At 36.7% G+C, this 22,744-nt stretch overlaps 1 protein-coding gene across 7 annotated transcripts in view; it reads right to left on the reverse strand.

The window, feature by feature from the left end:
* MICU1 (mitochondrial calcium uptake 1) overlaps positions 1-22,744 on the reverse strand; it is a 280,401-nt gene that overhangs the window by 91,184 nt on the left and 166,473 nt on the right. For 5 of the 7 annotated variants that reach the window (XM_070565477.1, XM_070565487.1, XM_070565492.1 and 2 more), the window contains 2 exons: positions 7,261-7,319; positions 5,487-5,569 (listed from right to left, as the gene is read on the reverse strand). In XM_070565477.1, the coding sequence (XP_070421578.1) occupies positions 5,487-5,569; positions 7,261-7,319 (142 nt within the window). The remainder of the gene's footprint in view (positions 1-5,486; positions 5,570-7,260; positions 7,320-22,744) is intronic. The other 2 variants (XM_070565467.1, XM_070565458.1) reach the window with 1 other exon arrangement.

Below are 22,744 nucleotides of genomic sequence, written 5' to 3' on the forward strand. Positions count from 1 at the left end.
TGAATATAACAAAATCTAGAGTCTACAACATATCATTCATAACATCCAGTTTACAATCCAAAATTACTTGACATATGAAGAAATGGGAAAATTTGGCTCAAGTGAAAAGGAAATCAATGGAGATCAATCCTGAGATGATCTAGATATTAGAAACTAGCAGACAAGGATTTTAAAGCAGTTATAATAATAGTGCTCAAATATATAAAATATGCTTGTAAAATAGGAAAAGATAGGAAACTTCAAATGAGAAAGGAAACTATATCAAAAATGAAAAGGAAGGTCTAGAACTGAAAAGTGCAATGTCTGAAGTAAAAATTCACTGGATTAGCCTAGTAACAGAGTTGCTATGACTGAAGAAAGGGTCAGTGAACATGAAGATAAATCAAGAGAAATTATACAGTCTGAAGAGCAGAGAGAAAAATGATTGAAAAAAATAACAAACAGAGCTTCAGAGATTTGTGGGGCAATATCACATGGTCCCAGAGAAAGAGGTGAGAGAGAATGGGGGCCAAAAAACCATTTTTTTAAAAAGAAATAATAGCCAGAAACTTCTCAAATTTGATAAAAATCATAAATTTATAAATACAAGTAGTTCATAAAATACTAAGAAGCCTATATACAAAGAAAACCACACTGAGGCATATCATAATCAAATTTCTAGAAACCAAAGATAAAGAAAAATCTGGAAAGCAGAGAGAGAAAAACAACATATTACACACAGGGGAACAATGATTCAAATAACCAATGACTTTCCATCAGAAGGAATCAGAAGTAGTGAAAGAACAGAGAATTTTAAATCTATACCTGTAACTCTATATCTAGATTTTTCCTTCAAAAACTAACAATGATATAAATTAATTCGTTGCCAAGAAATACGCACTTCAAGAAATGCTAAAGACAGTTTTTCCAACTGAAGGGAAATGGTACCAGGTGGAAATTAGGATCTTGGGAATGAATGAAGGGCATCAGAAATGGTAAATATGTGAATGAATATACAGAATATTTTTTCTCTTATTTTCTTTTAAAATATATAAGACCATTAAAGCAAAATTAACAATGTATTATGGGGTTTATAATTTATGTAAATGGAATACACAAGACAACTATAGCATAAAGGATGGAGGAAGGTAAATGAAACTACATGGTTGCAAGGTTCTCACATTTTATGTGAAGTAGTACAATATTAATTCTAAGTAGACTGTGTACATTTAAGAATGTATGTTCTTATTATAAAAATAAGGCAAAGAGATATAGCTAAAATGCCAGATAATTTAAACCATAATTCTTGAAAAAATAGTTATTTAACCCCAAAGAAGGCAGGAACATAGAACAGAGGAACAAAAAACAGAAAGAACAAACAGAAAACAAATAGCAAAATGGTAGATCTAAATACAATTAAATCAATAATTATGTTAAATATTAATGGACTAAATATTGCAATTAAAAGGCAAAGATTGTCAGAATGGATAAAAAAGCACAGACCCAACTATGTGCTGTCTATAAAAGGTGCATTTTAATCATAAAGACACTGATAGATTTAAAGCAAATGGATGGAAAAATAATGCATCATGCAAATAGTAAGCATAAGAAGGCTGGAGTTTCTATGTTAATATCACATAATGTAGACTTTAAGATAAAGAGTATCACTGAAGATAAAGAGTGTTATTTCATAATGATAAAAGGATTGATTCATCAGGAAGACATAACAATCAGAAATGTGCACAGGGGGCTGGCCCCGTGGCCGAGTGGTTGAGTTCATGTGCTCCACTTCAGCAGCCCAGGGTTTCACCAGTTCGGATCCTGGGCACAGACATGGCACCACTCATCAGGCCATGCTGAGGCGGCATCCCACATAGCACAGCCAGAAGGACCTACAACTAGAATATACAACTATGTACTGGGGGGCTTTGGGGAGAAGAAGAAGAAGAAAGAAAAGAAGATTGGCCATAGATGTTAGCTCAGGTGGCAATCTTAAAAAAAAAAAGAAAGAAAAGAAATGTGTACAGGACTTCAAAATACATAAAGCTAAAATTGACAGAATTAAAGTAAAATGAAGAATTGCATAACTATAGAGGGAGATTTCAACAACTCCCTCTCAACAAATGCTAGAATGACTAGGTTAAAAAAATCAGTAAGGATATAGAATCTGAACGACACTAGCAACCATCTTGACAGAATTGACATGTATAGAACACTATACTCAACAACTGCAAAATACACATTCTTTAAAAAGACACATTGATGCTTACCAAGATAGATCATATGCTGTTCCATAAAACCAGTCTCAAAAAATTCAAAAGAATTAAATCATGCAGAGTATATTTTCTGAGAACAATGGAACTAAATTAGAAATTAGTAGCAGTAAGAGATCCAAAAAACAAAACCCCAAATACTTGGAAATTAAACAACACACTTCTAAACAATGCATGTATCAAAAAGGAAACCACATGGGAAATAGAAAATATTCCAAACTAAATGATAACAAAATACAATATATCAAATTTTGTAGGATGCTGCTATAGCAGTGCTTAGAGGAAAATGTATAGCTTTAAATCCTTATATTAGAAAAGAAGAAAATTCTCAAACTGCTGACCAAAGATACTGTCTTGAGCAACTCATAAAAGAGCAAGGAAAACCTAAAATACGTAGAAGGAAAGCAATGAGAGCAGAAATCAATTAATTAGAAAACACAAACCATAGAGAAAATTAACAAAGCGAAAAGTTGGTTCTTTGAAAATATAAAAAAAATAATTATACCCCAAATAGCCAAAGCAATCTTGAGAAAGAACAAAGCTGGAGGCATCACACTTCCTCATTTCAAACTATATTACAAAGCTATAGCAATCAAAACAGTATGGTATTGGGATAAAAATAGACATAGATCAATGGAACAGAATAGAGAATCTAGAAATAAACTCATGCATACATATGGTCAATTAATTTATGACAAAGGAGCCAAAAATACACAATGGGAAAAGGATAGTCTCTTCAATAAATGGTGTTGGAAACACTGGACAGCCACATGCAAAAGAATGAAACTGGACCCTATTTTGCATCATACACAAAAATTAACTCAAAATGGATTAGAGACTTAAATGTAAGGTCTGAAACTGTAAAACTCCTAGAAGAAAACATAGGCCATAAGCTCCCTGACCCTAGTCTTGGTGATGATTTTTGGATTGGACACCAAAAGCAAAGGCAACAAAAGCAAAAATGAACAAACGGGACTACATCAAACTAAAAAGCTTCTGCACAGCAAAGGAAACCATCCACAAAATGAAAAGCCAACCTCATGAATGAGAGAAAATATTTGCAAATCATATATCTGATAAAGGGTTAATATCCAAAATATATAAAGAATTCATACAACTCAATAACAAACAACCAAACCATCTGATTAAAAAATGGGCAGAGGATCTGAATAGACATTTTTCCAAAGAAGACATACAGATGGCCAAGAAGTATGTGAAAAGATGGTCAACATTACTAATTATCAGGGAAATGCAAATCAAAACTACAATGAGATATCACTCACACCTGTTAGAATGGCTATTATCAAAAAGACAAAAAATAACAAGTGTTGGCGAGGATGTGGAGAAACGGGAACACTTGTTCACTGTTGCTGGGAATGTAAATTGGTGCAGCCACTATGGAAAACAGTATGGAGGTTCCTCGAAAATTTTAAAAAAGAACTACCATATGATCCAGCAATTTCCCTTCTGCATATTTACCAGAAGGAAAAAAATCACTATCTTGAAGCTATATCTGCAACCCTCATGTTTACTACAGCATTATTTATCATAGCCAAGACATGGAAACAATGTAAGCGTCCATCAATGGATATATGGATAAAGAAAATGTGATACATACATACACACACACACACACACACACACACACACACTGAAATATTATTCAGCCATAAAAAAGAAGGAAATCCTGCCATTTGTGACAACATGGATGGACCTTGAGGGCATTATGTTAAGTGACGTAAGTCAGACAGAGAAAGACAAATACTGTATGATTTCACTTATATGTAGAATCTTTAAAAAAAAAGCCAAACTTATAGATACAGAGAACAGATTGTTGGTTGCCAGAGGTGGGGGGTAGGTGGGTGGGAAAATAGGTGAAGGTGATCTAAAGGTACCCAGTTCTAAGATAAATGAGTCCTGGGGATGTAATGTACAGCATGGTGACTACAGTTAACAAAACAGTACAGTGTATTTGAAAGTTGAAAAGAGAGTAGGTCTTAAAAGTTCTCATCACAAGAAAAAAAAATTTGTAACTATGTTGGTGATGGATGTTAATTAAACTTATTATGGTAATCATTTCACAATATATACATAGATCAAATCATTGTCGTACACCTGAAACTAAAACAATGGTATATGTCCATTACATCTCAATAAAAAATAAAATAGTTCTATCTAAAATAAAAGATAACATATCAGGGGCTGGCCCCGGGGCCAAGTGGTTAAGTTCACACACTCCGCTTTGGTGGCCCAGGGTTTCACCGGTTCAGATCCTGGGCATGGACATGGCACCACTCATCGGGCCATGCTGAGGTGGCATCCCACGTGCCATAACCAAAATGACCTACAACTAGAATCTACAACTATGTATGGGGGGCTTTGGGAAGAAGAATAAAATAAATAAATAAATAAATAAATAAAAACATATCAAAACAAGTTCTATTTATAATTGTTTGAGCACCTGGAAATACCAGTAAAATGCAGGATTATGGAAAAGTGAAGGTATTAAGATGGATATAGGATGGAAATTTGAACAAATGTCTCTAGGTATTTTGAAATATTTGACTTTGTGCATCTCTTAGTTAAAGATATACTATACCTGATACTTTCTCCCACTTCTTTTCCCTCCTTTTCTCATTTTGAATATGAAAGTGCTTTCTCCCGTATATATATTTTTTTCTGTTTTGAAACCACTTCTGACAATCATAATAATTGTATCTGGAGAGGTATCATGGCCCTCCAATGACAGAGTTTTATGGAAATGTAATCTCTTCCTAGGATTCAGAAGAAACTGTACATGTCTATGTACATGCTATGGTCAAAAGGCATGGTATCATTTTTCCCTGTCTTATAGAAATTTTTTCAGAACATATGTCATTCATCCTTGTATTCTGGAACTGTGTGGCACAAAGGAGCTGTTTAATAAATGTTGACTGAATATATGATTGAATAGCCATAACTTAGCCTCTCAGCATTAAAGTATAATTCATCTTGGGGAATCAAAGCAAAACCTTGACCTTAATCATACACTGAAATAATTCGTTACATTTAGAGTGAAAACAAAGAAAAAAAACCCACCTGTTAAAAGTAAGGATATTTTTGAAAAATGACACATTAGGTACTTCAAGAACTGGATAGTATCTGAGGATATTGACCAAGGCCAAAGAAACTCCAAGGCACGTGAAAATGTGTTAAATATTAATATACTTAATGGAACTTTCCAGGACAACTTGCCTGTTCAAACTCATCCATGTCTACTTCTCCATCTCCATTCAAGTCAAACATCTTGAAGGCAATTTCAAAATTTCTCTGAGGAGCTGCAAGTAGAAAGGAAGGAAGGAAGCGTAGGAGGGAAGGAGGAAGAGAGGGAGGGAGGAGAAAGAAAATATTTAGAAGGCATTGACCAAAAAGAAAAAATCATTCCTTTCAGAAAAACAGGCGGTTAAACACTAAAAAGTAATATCAAGTCACAGAATGCCACCATATTTATCCAGATCAATCTTTTAGCAATACTCCTTAAAACCAAAAGAGAATTTTACCATGACCATTAAAGACAGCAGTTGTCTATCTTTGTGTTTCAACACTCAAATACTTCAGCTTTGCTTTTTTAGAAATCATCCTCTTAGCAACAACATAATATTAACGTTGTTGCTCTGTTACTGATAGTATTATTTATCTGGGCACAAAAGTCTGTTTGTGGTGAGACATACTGCTGCACAGCAAGAAGTTGAAACCCTAAGTCTTTTAAAACAAGCTAGCTTTCTACTTTGTTCTTTCTAGTCTCTCCATGGCAAGTACAATCAGGAGTTCAGTGGATGTCATTCTGCCAACAGGTTATTATTTATACTAGTTTACTCACTATCGCTATAGCTCTGTGGTAAGGCAGAAAAGCATACTGTTAGCTACTTAGCCCCTATTTCAACCATGTCAGCTTGGTACACAAATTACTGAGCAAAGCATACTTAAATGTTAAGATCAAGCTGAATTTTAAAAATCAAAATGAAAAATGTAAATCTTGAGAAGATGGTGTATTTTCTTTCCCTTAAGCAAATGAGGAAAGTTATTCAAGACTTCTTTAGTGTTCCTAGAGCAATCAAAATATAATTAATATATTTGTGCATTAGAATTAAATATAAATCTAACAGCTTTCCTTCCTTACCATACTAAATGTTCTGGTAAAGAAAACTAAGTTGTTCATTTCCTTCCTTTGGTGCTTCAAATTTATTAGCCATAGAGAATAAACCAAAATAAGATATCCTATATATCCTGATACTATTGAACTAAATTTTCAGTTAATAGCAGTTTTACTAAAAAAAATTTAAAGATTCTACGTAGACAAAAAAGTTAAAAAAGGCTTAGCACATTAGGCATAGTTGTAGAGAGTCCATATTACCATATTCATAAATTTGTTAATAGCAACCCTCTAGGCTTAAATTCGATTTTCAGCTAGGCAGCCAGCTAGGCTGGTAAGCTCCCAGTTTTCAGTCACGTGGGTGAATCATCTGCCTGTCAGCTTCCAATTGCCTGCCTTACTCGATAATGGCTTCCAACAGGTTTGCTCTTCTTTAGGCCACAAATACAATTGTTGGGAAGAATGTACCTGGGGGACTTAGATTTTCGTACACTTATCGCCACTTCCCAAATTTTTTCTACCTGTCTAGATGTTGTCTTTTACTGAAGAGTTACTACGTGCCAAGCATTGAGATGGATAATTTAAAGCCGTTATTTGATTTTATTCCCTCAATCCTGAAAGGTTTTATTTCTTTATTTTTTAAACAGAGTAGGAAATTTGGTCTCAAAGCCACTAAATGATTAGCTCAAAATCACACAGCTAATATGTGGCAGAACTGGTAAGTGAACCTAGGTCAACGCTGACTCCAAAGCCCATAGACTTTCCATTATGCTCCACGGCCTCCAAAATCAAGACAGTGGTACTTCCAATAATACACTCATACTCTTTATTCTGATACATTTTGACCTAGAAACAAAACAACAAAATATGACTCACTGGTTACGTCATTCTCTGCAATAGCTGAGGGTTCCAAGTTGTTCATCTCAAGGACATACCTGATATCAAAGAAACGTTGCATATGCCATGCTCAGTAGTTTAGACTTGGCTGCACTAACTGGAGACCCATAAGCAACATTAGATTCTCAGATAGGTTTGTCACATGTTTTTTAAAATTCTGAATATGAATTTCTTTAGACAGGAATACACTCTCCTATTCTCCCCTATTGTCTCACACTTGGCCCACTTCACTCATATAAATTATTTGCCTAACCCTTGTAGATACTTCAGATTTTAACAACTGCAAACAATATGAAGCCACTGAAAGTTTTAAGTAGGGGAGTGACACAATCAAATTGGCATTTATGAAGGACTTCTCTGCTTACATTGAAGGATGAGTTGGAAAACGAGAACCAGCTTCAGAGAAGATGACAGAAGTTCTTGTAAATGTTGAAAATGTGAACTGAGGTGACGGGAGTGGTAATGGAGAGGAGGGAGCAAATTTGAAATAACTTAAGGAGGCAGAAATTATACAATTTAATAATTAATTGAGTTGAGAGTGAAAAAGGCTGACAGCATGGCTTTTAGCCTAGGCTATTGGGTATCTTGCATGTCATTAACCAAGAGATAAAATAAACGTCAAAGGTTTGAGAAACAAAATGAGTTCAGACAGGATCTGCTGAATTCAAGGGGTCCACAGCATATCCAGATGAAAATATTCAGGAGATAGTTGGAAATATGGGTCTAAAGCTTAGAAGAGAGAGGTTAAAGTTGGGAGTCATTAGCATGTGGTTTGCTGCAAAGAGCCTGAAATGAATTCGCCCAAGGAGAAGTGAGGGTTGAGGAGAAAGGTGAGGAAAGGGTAGAATGCAGTTGGAAGCCAATATTTCAGGTGAGAGGAAAGAGAAAGGAAGCAGTGTAAGAGGAGGTGGCATCACAACACCAGGATGAATACAGTCAAAATGAATAGAAATACGGAAAAATTGGGCAAGAGCCAGTCAGTATGTTGTCACACGGGATTTAAAGCAGCACTCCCAATCCCTATCTCCACAGCTTACAGAGATTACACAGGGTGCTTACATTTTTAGCTTTATCATAATCTTTTATTCTTACGTGCTGTGAGTTCTGTGAAGGCACATGCCCGGTCATCATTTAAATGACTGAATGAGTTATTCTAGCAAATCATAGTTAATATGTCCTCCTACAACTAAGGTTAAATTCATTTTACCAAACAAAGCACACCCTGTACTACTTGAGGTATCTATATCTTTTTATCCTGGCTTACTTTCAAACAGAGCATTTGCTTCATGTGGAGCTACTCAGAGTGTTTATTAAAGTACATGCGCTGACACTCTAGAGGCTGAACTCCGATATGCTGGTCACTGACGAGGTAAGTCAGGGGAGGAGCCCTGCACATTCTCATTTAAGCCCTACCAGACTATCAGGGAAGGTCTTTCCAGGAGTAGTTCTCTCAGCCTATTCAATCTTCATCTGCTCATCACATCAAAGTATTTAAGACAAACAAGAAAAAAACCAGCTTGCTCTAAGTGAAACATGCTACACAGGAATATGCAATTAGGTAATTCTTTCCTTAAATGTAGGCTTCAGAGTAATTTTTAAATACAGCTGTTCAGGAAAGCTTTAAGGTGTTTGGGATTTACGCTCACAACCTATTTCCATAGGTACTGAGAAGGGAGTTCTTTTAAATCCCAGGCTACTTATAGAGTGAACAGTGAAGCTTCTCTCCTCATGCTAAGAGGATAATCTACTTTTTGTATAACGATTTCTAAAACGATCATAACATAGCTTGGAACCGATTAAAACAATAAGATTCTATACAAAGTTTATTATCATACTTCTTTTACTTAGAATTCCATGACAATATATGCTACTAGGAAATGGAGATACATTAGGTCTGTTCTAGTTAAGAATCCATTTTTTATATTATTCTATCATTAACAATAATGATAACAATAATAACAACTCTAGGATGTTCTTTGAGGCACAGTAAACTTTTTTTTTTTTGAGGAAGATTAGCCCTGAGCTAACTGCTACCAATCCTCCTCTTTTCGCTGAGGAAGACTGGCCCTGAGCTAACATCCATGCCCATCTTCCTCTACTTTATATGTGGGACGCCTGCCACAGCATGGTGAGCCAAGTGGTGCCATGCCCGCACACGGGATCTGAACCGGTGAACCCTGGGCCACTGAAGCAGAACATGCAAACTTAACCGCTGAGCCACCAGGCCGGCCCTGAGGCACAGTAAACTTTTATACTTTGCTTTAATAAGAAAAACCCCCATCTTTTTCTATGTATAGTAAGTCAAACAATCAGATAGCAACAATACTAGCTTTCTCAAGATTTTCATGACTGTTTCGCTTATTGTTCTTTAATGGAAAATGCATAAGACTTGGGCTCTAATTCTGGCTCTTCCAACAACATAATGAGTCATTATGTCTTAAATTATGTTTTGATGGTACTGACAGAATGAACAAAAAAAGGAAGAGACTAGATTTTAAACAAGTTTCTTATTTTCTGTTGGTTTGGTTCTCCTGCCACAAAGTTCCTACCTGCACCACTCCTCTTTTAAAATGATGCTGTAGAACAAATGAGGTAATTAATATGCAATATCAGAGAACTCTGAGTTAGAAAAAAAACTTTAGAATATGATGAACCTCTATTGAATGATGAACCTACCTACTGAACTCGTAAGGATCAGACAGCCTCTGATTATTTCTGAGAGGGAGGTTACCACTTCTGAGGTCTAATCATTGTCGGTCATATTAATTGAGTTATTTTTCTCATGCAGAAATCAAATCTATTTCTTTGTAACTTCTACAAACTATCCTAGTTTAATTTTTTAGAGAAAGAAAAAAATATATCTGCTTTCTCACCTATATCATGGCCCTCTGATTACATAAAAACTTATGATCATGTCTCTACTAAGGTTTCTCAGAATTTGCTTCCAAAACTTCAACATCCTAATGGTCCTCCTGTGGGGTACTTTAGATGGTCAATGCCTCCCATCAATGCAGTATCCTAAATATAGTTAATTCTAGAATGACCTATCCTTTCTAGAAACAATAGGACTGCTTCTTTGCAGACTAGTATACTAACATTATTTTTATATGAGGGCTTAGTATGTTGTTTTCTGCATAACATCAGACTTAGGAAATGGAGAAAACACTACAAGTTAGATTTCAAAAAAGTGTCCCTCCAAGAATGATGTCAGCATCACGGTGGAGTGAGTTCTCCCCTTAGTCTCTCCCCTTTAAGTTGCAACTAAATGGACATTCATTAACCAGCAGAGGATTCCCTGCAGAGTACAAGAGGACGTCTGAGATCCAGGCAGCTATGCATCTGAGGGTGGGTGGACTGGATGCCTGGGAGGTAGTGGAAGTAGGTGAGTGCATCCTTCCCCCTCCCCAGTGGCAGCAGGCCAGGTCACAGATCCTCACACAGTGGCCCAGCATGACTAAAAGAGGAGGTGGGGACAGCCTGGCCTGCACGAAGGCTTTTAGAATTGCACTCCAGCCTGTGGCAATGCCCACTATGCCACGGTGGCCCCACTGGTGGGAAGACTCTACACTGAGTGGTGGCTCAGCCCCTGTGTTGGCACCTGCCCTCTGAGCACAGCACAGGTGAGAAGGCACCCCACCCACTCAGAAGGTGCCCCTGCCTATGGAGCATAGCAGCTCGTGGGACCCACCGTGTGGCACCTCAGCCTCTGTGTGGACACCCCTGCCCTCTAGCACACCGCAGGTGAGAATTTGCCCATCTGTGGAACACAGCAGTCCATGGGACCCACGGAGCAGCAGCTCAGCGCCTGTGTAGGCGCCCCTCCTGCCTACCACTCAGCAGCTCAGCTGGTCCCCTGCTGAGCACAGAGGACCCACCTATGGTGACTGACCCACATGCTGAGCACAGAGGCTCGGCCCATGTGAGCGCAAACTGCAGAGCAGCTGTGGCCAGCCTGGGCAAACACAGAGAAGCACTACATTCACAACTTTCAGCAGATGGGGCAGAATCAGAAAACACAGTTCCTGCTCCCCCTAAGGGGGGCAGGTAGAATCTGTGACCCGATAACTACCACAAATGCACTGGCAAAGGATCAATTAATCAAACACCATAAAGAATGACAGTAACACTTCAGAGCAGAAGGAAAATGACAAGTCCCCAGAAACCAATGCTGAAGTAATAGAAATTTACAATCTAAATGATAGAGAATTCAAAACAGTTGTCATAAAGAAACTCAATGAGTTACAAGAAAACTCAGAAAGACAATAACGAGCTCAGGAATGAAAGTAATGAGCAGAAGAAATACTTCACCAAAGAGATTGAAACTCTAAAAATAAAAACCAAATAGGAATTCTGGACATGAAGAAAACAATTAATGAGATAAAAAAAATAATCTAGAAACCATAAGAAACAGAGCTGATGTTATGGAGAACAAAATTAATGTATAAGAAGACAGAAATATAGAACTGTTTCAGGTAGAGGAGGAGAGAGAAATAAGATTTAAAAAACAATGAAGAAATTCTACAAGAAATATCCAACTTAATTAAGAAAAGAAATATAACGATTATGGGTATTCCAGGGGAAGAAGGGGGGAAAAAGGAGCAGAGAGCTTGTTCAAAGAAACAATAGCTAAGAACTTCCCAAACCTGGGGAAGACTGGACTTACAAGTATGTGAAGCCAATAGAACTCCTAATTACATCAATGAAAAAAGATCTTCTCCAAGGCATATACTACTGAAACTGGCAAAGTCAATGCCAAAGAAAAAATATTAAGGGCAGCAAGGCAGAAGAAAATAACCTACAAAGGAATCCCTGTCAGGCTTTCAGCAGATTTTTCAGCAGAAACATTACAGGCTAGGAGAGAAAGGAATGATATATTCAAAATACTGATAAAAACTTTCAGCCAAGAATACTGTATCCAGTGAAACTATCCTTCAGATATGAAGGAGAAAGAAAAGCTTTCCTAGATAAACAAAAGCTGAGGGAGTTCATTGCCATTAGACCTCACTTACAAGAAATGATGAAGAAAGCCCTCCTACCTGAAACAAAAAGGCAAAGGTTTACAAAGCTTTGAGCAAGGAGATAAAGAGACAGACAAAATCATAAAACTGCACTTGTCTTTCAGAACAGGGTAGCAAACACTTAATTATAACATAAAACATAAAGGGAAAGAAAGTATCAAAAATAACTATAAACAGTTCAATTTAGTCACAAACTCACAACACAAAAAATAAGAATTTGTGACAACAATAACTCAGAAGGAGAAGAGGAAAGGGATGGAACCTGCTTAGGCTAATGGAGATAAGAGACTATCAGAAAATAGACTATCTCATCTATGAGATCTTTCATAAAAACTTCATGGTAACCACTAAACAAAGAATCAGAATAGAGCCACAACTCATAAATAAAGAGATAACTGAGAAAACTATCACAGAAAACCACAAAACTGAAATGGCAGTCAGAAATACAAGGGAAGATAAACAATGGAAATACAGAACAACTGGAAAACCAGAGATAAAATGACAGTATTAAGCTCTCATATATCAATAATCACTAAATGTAAACGGATTGAATGCTCCAATCAAAAGACAGCATGGCTGGATTGACCAAAAAACATGACTCAACAATATGCTGCCTCCAGGAAACACATCTCAGCTCTAAAGACAAACATAGGCTCAGAGTGAAGGGATGGAAGATAATACTCCAAGCAAATGGCAAACAAAAGAAAGCACATGTTGCCATACTCCTATCAGACAAAGCAGACTTCAAGATTTAAAAAAAACAATAATAGACATAAAGGGGCAGTATATAATGGTAAAAGGGACAGTCCACCAAGAGGACATAACCCTTACGAATATATACACCTAACACAGGAGCACCAAAGTACATAAAGCAACTATTAACAGACCTAAAGGAGAAATGGACAGCAACAAAATAATAGTAGGGGACCTCAACACCCAACTCACATCAATGGATAGATCAGACAGAAAGTAAAGGAAATGGCCTTAAATGAAACACTAGACCAGATGGACTTAATAGATACATATAGAACATTTCATCCAAAACCAGCAGAATACACATTCTTCTCAAGTGCACATGGAACATTCTCAAAGATAGACCACATGTTGGGAAACAAGGCAAGCCTTAACAGATTTAAGAAGATTGAAATCATATCAAGCATCTTTTCTGACCACAGTGCTATGAAACTAGAAATCAACTACAATAAAAAGCTGGGAAAGTCACAAATAAGTGGAGACTAAACAACAAACTACTGAACAACCACTGGATCAATGAAGAAATCAAAAAATACTTGAAGAAAGACGAAAATGAAAACACAACATACCAACTCTTATGGGATGCAGCAAAAGTGGTACTAAGGAGGAAATCCACAGGAATATAGGCCCACCTCAACAAACAGGAAAAATCCCAAATAAGTAATCTTAACTACATCTACCAGAACTAGAAAAAGAATAACAAACAAAGCCCAAAGTCAGGATAAGGAGGAAAATAATAAAACAGAGAGCAGAAATAAAGGAAATAGAGACTAAAAAAACTAAAAGGATCAATGAAACTAAGAGCTGGTTCTTTGAGAAGATAAACAAAATTGACAAACCCTTAGCTAGACTCACCAAGAAAAAAAGAAGGCTCAAATAAATAAAATTAGAAATGGAAGAGGAGAAATTATAACAGATACCACAGAAATACAAAGGATTATAAGAGAATACTATGAAAAACTATATGCCCACACATAGGATAACCTAGAAGAAATAAATTCTTAGATTCATACAACGTCCCAAAACTGAATCAAGAAGAAATGGAGAATCTGAACAGACTAATCACAAGTAGAGAAATTGAAACAATAATAAAAAAGCTCCCCCAAAACAAAAGTCCAGAACCAGATGGCTTCTTTGGAGAATTCTACCAAACATTGAAAGAAAATTTAATACCTACCCTTCTCAAACTATTCTGAAAAATTGAAGAAGACAGAAAGCTTACTAAGTCATTCTATGAGGCCAACATTACCCTAATACCAAAACTAGACAAGGACAACACAAAGAAGGAAAATTACAGGTCAGTATGGCTGATGAACAAAGATGCAAAAATCCTCAACAAAATACTGGCAAACTGAATGCAGAAATACATTAAAAAGATCATACACCACGATCAAGTGGGATTTATAACAGGGATGCAGGGATGGTTCAGCATCTGCAAATCAATCAATATGATACATCACACCAAGAAAATGAGGAATAATGATCACATGATCATCTCAATACATGCAGAGAAAGCATCAACAAGATCCAACATCCATTTACGATAAAAACTCTCAATAAAATGGATATAGAAGGGAAGTACCTCAACATAATAAAAGCCATACATGACAAATCCACAGCCAACATCATACTTAATGGAGAAAAACAGAAAGCAATCCCTCTGAGAAGAGGAACAAGACAAGGGTACCCACTCTCACCACTCCTGTTCAACATAATACTGGAGGTATTGGCCAGAACAATTAGGCAAGAAAAAGAAATAAAAGGAATCCAAACGGGAAAGGAAGAAATGAAACTCTCACTGTTTGTAGATGATGTGATTCTATAAATAGAAAACTCTAAAGAATCCATCAGAAAACTACTCGAAATAATCAACAACTATGGCATTGTTGGAGGGTACAAAATCAATTTACAAAAATCAGTTGCATTTCTATATATTAATAATGAACTAGCAGAAAGAGACGTCAAGAATCCAATCCCATTTACAATTGCAACAAAAAGAATAAAATATCTAGGAATAAATTTAACCAAAGAGGTGAAAGACCTACACACTGAAAACTATAAGACATTTTTGAAAGAAATTGAAGAAGACATAAAGACATGGAAAGATATTCCATGCTCATGGATTGGGAGAATAAACACAGTTAAAATGTCCATATTGCCTAAAGCAATCTACAGATTCAATTCAATCCCAATCAGAATCCTAATGACATTCTTCACAGATATAGAACAAAGAATCCTAAAATTTATATGGAACAACAAAAGACCCCGAATACCCAAGGAAATCCTGAGAAAAAAGAACAAAGCTGGAGGCATCACAATCCCTGACTTCAAAATATACTACAAAGCTACAGTAATCAAAACAGCATGGTTCTGGCACAAAAAAACGACACACAGATCAATGGAACAGAATTGAAAGCCCAGAAATAAAACCACCCATCCATGGAGAGCTAATCTTTGCCAAAGGAGCCAAGAACATATAATGGACAAAGGAAAGTCTCTTCAATAAATGGTGTTGGGAAAACTGAACAGCCACCTGCAAAAGAATGAAAGTAGACCATTCTCTTATGCCATACACAGAAATTAACTTAAAATGGATTAAAGATTTGAATGTAAGACCTGAAACCATAAAACTCCTAGAAGAACATATAGGTAGTACACACTTTGACATCGGTCTTAGCAGCACCTTTTTGAATACCATATCTACTCAGGCAAGGAGAACAAAAGAAAAAATAAGCAAATGGGGCTACATCAGACCAAAAAGCTTCTTCAAGGCAAAGGAAACCATGAAGAAAATGAAAAGACAATTCACCAACTGGGAGAAAATATTTGCAAATGATATACATGACAAGTGGTTAATTTCCAAAATATATAAAGAACTCACACAACTCAATAATTAAAAAAACAAACAACTGATCAAAAAATGGGCAGAGGATCTGAACAGACATTTTTCCAAAGAAGACATACAGATGGCCAATAAGCACATGAAAAGATATTCAACATCTCTCATTACTAGAGAAACACAAATCAAAACTACAATGAGAATGGCTGTGTGGGGACTGGAATTGGCCACCCCAAGATATGTCTCTTTGGCATGATGATTATTTGAGGCTAGTTACTTTGCAGACAGGAAAGCAACTGAAAAGTAGAATTTACTTACCCTTTGTAAGAGACATTTACATTGTAAAGGAACTCTCCATCTGTAAAGATATCTCCCTCTCTGTACCAGGAAGGGGGGATGACCTTCTCTCTAGAAACTCTTAATCAATGCCAAAGGCAAGGACTTAAATCTGCATTTTGTTTACTGTACTTGTGTGGTAATCTCCCATGATCGACTCCCCCTCCACCCCCAACATCCTCCATTGTCTTTAGATATTTAAGTGGTGGTTTCGGCCATTTTGGCAAGTTGCTCAGTTTGCCTGACCTCTCCCATGTATACATGTTATAAAGCTTTGTTTAATTTTCTCTTGATATTCTGTCTCATGTGAATTTAATTCGTTCTCTGGCCAGATGAACCCACATTAGGTAGAGGAAAAGTCTTCCTCCCTACAGCTGTAATTACCAAGACAAAAAATAACAAATGTTAGAGACGATGTGGAGAAAAGGGAACCCTCTACACTGCTGGTGGGAATGCAAACTGGTGCAGCCACTATGGAAAACAGTATGGAGATTTTTAAAAAATTAAAAATAGAAATGCCATGTGATCCAGCTATATCGCTACTGGATATTTATCCAAAGAACATGAAATCAACAATATAAAGAGATCTATGCACTGCTATGTTCATTGCAGCATTATTCATAATAGCCAAGACGTGGAAGCAGCTCAAGTGCCCATCAACTGATGAATGGATAAAGAAGATGTGGTATATACATACAATGGAATACTACTCAACCATAACAAAAGAAAAAATCATACCATTTGCAACAACATGGATGGACCTTGAGGGTATTATGTTAAGTGAAATAAGCCAGACTGAGAAAGACAAACATCATATGATTTCACTCCTATCTAGAAGACAAACACACACATGGATAAAGAGAATAGATTAGTGGTTACCATAGGGGAAGGGGGTCAGGGGGTGGGTGAAAGGGGTAAAGGGGCACACACGAATGATGATGGATAAAAATTAGACTACTGGTGGTAAGCACAATGCAGTCTACACTGAAACTGATATATAATAAAGTACACCTGAAATTACACAATGTTATAAACCAACTCAATAAAATAACTGAAAAGAAAGAAAAGTGCCCCTCTCTCAATTCTTCTGAATTCTTCAAGGTATGATAGCTAGGTGCAGTCTGGAAATCTTCCTGCTCTTTACACGGAGTGGAGGGAAAAAGTTCCCATGGTATGATGTGTTGTTTTTGTACCATAGCATTTCCTTGGGATGATGCAGCTTAAGAACAAGGGTGCTACACAAAATGAAAATATCCTAAGAATTATTTTAAACACACTTACAGAACAGCAGATCAATTTTCTTTTCATCAACCTAGTTGCCTTGTAAGTCTGATTTCATTTCTGTTAGTAACTGTTTCATAAATTTTCTTTGCTAATGTTAGCCTAAAACATTTTCTAATAGTTTCATGATAAGTGCCATGTTAACTCTATAGCTAATAAGAAGGGCTGTCAGTATTTGAAAAACATAAAAGACTTAAAGAATGATAAAAGATAAGCACAAAGACAAGAAATATTTCTTTTTATAAAGCTATGTATTTTACATTTAATTTTTATACACAGCTAACTGTGCATAAAGGAATATCTATGTGAAGCAGGCATAATGTGAATAATATCAGTGGCTCAAAAATTTAACTATTACACTTTCTGTGTCAACTCAGAAGCCTTGTAGTCAGGCTTGCCCTCATGTTTGTTTTGTAGAACTATCTACTGACCAAAATATCCACTATTAATCTTGCCACCTGAAGTTGATGGAAATTATGAAGATAACTACTGCATTCTGTCCTGAAATCAGGCAAATAATTATTCTTGAAACGTGAGATCTGGAATAGCAAATTAAAAAAATCCACATGGACAATAATTGGTTATAGATGATATCATATTATGAAATAAAGTTAAAACCAAAGTTTTTTTCTGTTGATTGTGCTAGAATTAGAATTTGAAACACTGTAATAACTTTCTGACTGTACTACAATTTTTAGTTTCTTACCATTTAGTGATTTAATATGTTCCAGCAAGGGTAAATTAATTAGACTTTTCCCTGAATATGTCTTCTGTGGCTGTGCAGCCATACACGTCCATTAAACTGTACTACAGGGAGCCCAAACTATACAGTATGAAATAGTGGACATTCTACCACTGAAAATGTCATTTCCCACATGATGTCTAATTCAAAATGATAAACTAAGAATCTTCATTGCTAACTTTTGGAATATCTAGAAAATTTCCTTAGGGGTGAAAAAGATAATAATAGCCAAAAATAGCTGAAGTTCATGATATGTAAATACACCAATCTAGCTCTTCTTCTTAGCCTTGCTCTTTTAACAAAGAATAGAAAAGAAAATTCTCCTGGTGAAATGACGAATGCCAAGGATAAAGAAAAAGAAATCTTCAACCATTTGGGAGGAAAAAATTAGTTATCATTAAGAAGAAAGTATAAGGTTGTATCATAATTCTCCATCACACTTGAACACTGCAGAGCAAGTTCTATACAATTTTGAGGGAAATAAATGTAATCTAAGAATTACACACAAGTGAAATCATCTTTTTCTTACATTAGCAACAGAAGATAATCTCCGACATGCAAGGACTTTGAAATTGTGTAATCCACATACCTAACAAAATTCCACACAAAAAAAAACAGTAACAGAAGTCTTGAGCAAGGGTCGGTAAACTATGACCTGCTGACTAGCCATTTGTTTGTATATTGTCCAGGGCTGCTTTTGAGCTACAAGGGCAGAGCTGAGTAGTTGTGACAAAGACGTTATGGACAGCAAGCATAAAATATTTATCTGACCCTTTAAGAAGAAGTTTGCCAATCCCCAGTAAAGGAAATTCTTCAGCCAACAACAAAAATCAATCAAAATGAAGGAATAGATTTTTTTCTTTAAAGATTGGCACCTGAGCTAACAACTGTTGCCAATTTTCTTTGTTTTCTTTCTGCGTTTTCTTGACAAATCCCCCTAGTACCTAGTTGTATATTTTAGTTGTGGGTCCTTCTAGTTGTGGCATGTGGGATGCTACCTCAGCATGGCCTGATGAGCAGTGCCATGTCTGCGCCCAGGATCTGAACTGGTGAAACCGTGGGCCGCCAAAGCTGAGCATGCCAATTTAACCGCTCAGCAATGGGGCCAACCTCAAAATGAAGGAATGAAGACAGGGAAAATGAGATCAATTAGGAAGTGGGCAATAAATTAAATGAGCAATAAAATCAGTAGAAGAAAGTTAACCTTAAGTAATGATTATTACTACAATAATAATCATGGTATCTGGCATTTATTAATGTTTATTATCTATCAGGCACTTTATATAAGTTATTTAATCCTCCTAACCACTCTGTGACATTGTACTAGTATACTCAACCCCTGTTAAAAAAGAGGAAACTAAGGTACAGTGTGTCCAGCGTCTCAGAGCAAGGATTCAAATACATGCAGTCTACTAGAGCATGCACTCTGAGCTATTATACCAACATGGTTATAAGTAATGAAGTATGAGAAATACTCCTTGAAAGAGAAAATATATGATGTAACATTATTTAAAAATAATGACTTGGAATAAAAAATGTGAGATTGTTAAAATTGTAGAAACTAAGTGCAGAGAAGAAAGCGAAAGTAAGTTAAATTTTTCAACTTCCAATAGAAGACATCAAAACAAATGGAAGACTTCATCCTAGATAAAAAAGCCATGTTGCACCCCTAACCCCCACAGATAAATATACATACATACATTTAATTCGAAGTTTACCACTAATAGGAGAACACTGAAATTACTTGGGAGAAAAAACCCAATGAATAAAGCAAAAACTTAAAAGAAAAAAAAACAGCAAGAAAGCACGGAAAACATAACATGAAATGACAGAAGTAAGACCAAATAAATCACAACAAAGTTAAATGAACTAAACTCCTCTATTAAAAGACAAATGCAGGAGTGACGTCAGCATCATGGTGGAGTGAGGTCTCTCAGAAATCTTCCCCCTCCAATATACAATGAAAAAAACATCCAGACTCCAAGAGGGGACATCTAAACTCAACATAAAAAACCTTGGAGAGATCCATGCAGCCATACGACACAGGAGGGAGAGGCTGGAGCCCTCCTCAGATGAGCTGGAACAGAGTAAGAGAAATCTTCACTCCTTCCCCTAAACACTGTGATTGGAACTGTGGGAGGCCTCCGAGAAGGAAGGAACGGGGAAGGGTACAGTTGTTTGCGGGAACTTCAAGGAATCCCTAGGGCCCTTGCAGCCTAGAGGGAAGCCCTCTACTGAGTGAAAACTTACTGGGGGGGGGGGGGGTGTGTGTTACCTCATCAAACCAACACCCCAGGAGAGCAGAGGCAGAAGACCCCGAGAGCATGCAGGAGAAAGTGCCCCTCCTCCAAACAGCTCAGCAGGGCTCCAGCCCCTGGGAATTCAGCTGAAGGCAGAGGGCTCAGAATACCTGGCTCTTGACCCCACTCAGTGGCGATAGGTGTTAACTGTGACCTAATAACACCAGGATGAGAAAAAACAGAGCCTCTAGCAACATCAAACACTATATTAGATCTCCAGACAAGAAAGAAAATGACAAGTAGCCAGAAATCAGTCCTGAGGATTCAGAAATATGTAATCTAAATGACAAAGAATTCAAAACAGCTATCATCAAAAAACTCAATGAGGTAAAAGAGAATGTAGAGAAACAATTCAACGAGTTAAGGAGCTATTTCACAAAAGAGATTGAAACTATAAGAAAGAATCAAGCAAATACTAGAGATGAAAGACACAATGGAAGAAATAAAACAAAACATGGATTCCCTGAATGCTCGAGCAGACACCATAGGAGCGTATCACCATAATTGAAGATAGACACATTGAAATGTTCCAGATGGAGGAAGAGACAGAACTAAGACTAAAAAGAAATGAAGAAAGTCTCTGAGAAATATCCGACTCAATTAGGAAATGCAACATAAGAATTATAGGTATTCAAGAAGGAGAAGAGGAGAATGGAGCTTGCTCAAAGAAATAATAGCAGAGAAATTCCCAAACCTAGGTAAGGAGATCCATGTGGAAGAGGCTGCTAGATATCCTAAAAATGTCAATGTAAAAAGACCTACTGTAAGGCATATAGTAGTGAAACTGGAAAAACTGATGACAAAGAAAGAATACTAAGGGGAACAAGGCAAGAAAATAACCTACAAAGGAACTCCCATCAGGCTTTCAGTGGTTTTCTCTGCAGAAACCTTACAGGCTAGGAGAGGTTGGAATGACATATTCAAATCATTGAAGGACAAAAACTTTCAGCCAAAAATACTCTATCCAGCGAAAATATCCTTCAAATATGATGGAGAAATAAAAACTTGCCCAGACAAACATAAGCTAAGGATCATAGCCATGACACGCCCCCCTGCAAGAAATCCTCATACCTGGAAAAAAAAAAGGGAGAAGAGGGTTACAAAGCACGGAGTAAGGAGTTAAATAGATAGAGTCAGAGCAGGACAGCAAATACTCAAGTATAGCATTAAAGACAAAGGGAAGGAGCACCAAAAACAAAGGAAATCTTGTCATTCTAACCACAAACTCATAACACAAGATGGAATAAGATGTGAGAAAAACAACTTAGGAGGGGAGGAGGAAAGGGACTGAATCGGTTTAGTCTAATAAATTAGAGGCCATCAGAAAAGGGACTATCTTATCCACGAGATCTTGAATAAAACCTCAGGGTAACCACTAAACAAAAAAGGAGAAGAGAGACACAAATAATAAATAAGAAGAAAACAAAGAAACACAACATAAAAAACTACAGAACTCGATTGGTAGACCAAAATACACAGGACAAGAAACAGAGGAAATGCAGGAGAACTGGAAAACAAGTTATAAAATGGCAGCATTAAGCTCTCATACATCGATAATCACCCTAAATGTATATGGATTGAATTCTCCAATAAAAAGACACAGAGTGGCAAGATGTATTAAAGAACAAGACCCTACGATATGCTGCCTCCAGGAAACACATCTCAGCTCCAATGACAAACACAGGCTCACAGTGAAGAGATGGAAGATGATACTCCAAGCTAATGGCAAACAAAAGAAAGCAGGTGTTGCAACACTTATATCAGACAAAGTAGACTTCAAGATAAGGCAGGTAAAGACAGAAAAAGAAGGGCAGTTATAATGATCAAAGGGACATTCCATCAAGAAGAAATAACACATAAATATCTATGCAACCAACACAGGAGCAACAAAGTACATAAAGCAACTATTAACAAACCTAAAAGAAGACATTAATAACACAATAATAGTAGGGGACCTCAACACTCCACTCACATCAATGGAAAGATCATCCAGGCAGAAAATCAATAAGGAAACAGTGGAATTAAATGAAAAGCTAGACCAGACTTAATAGACATATAGAGAACACTCCATCCAAAAACAGGAGAATACACATTCTTCTCAAGTGTGCACAGAACATTCTCAAGGACAGACCATATACTGGGAAACAAGGCAAGCCTCAATAACTTTAAGAAGACTGAAATAGGGGCTGGCCCC

This window comes from Equus przewalskii, chromosome 1 (genome assembly GCF_037783145.1).
Source record: "Equus przewalskii isolate Varuska chromosome 1, EquPr2, whole genome shotgun sequence".
Taxonomy (NCBI): domain Eukaryota; kingdom Metazoa; phylum Chordata; class Mammalia; order Perissodactyla; family Equidae; genus Equus; species Equus przewalskii.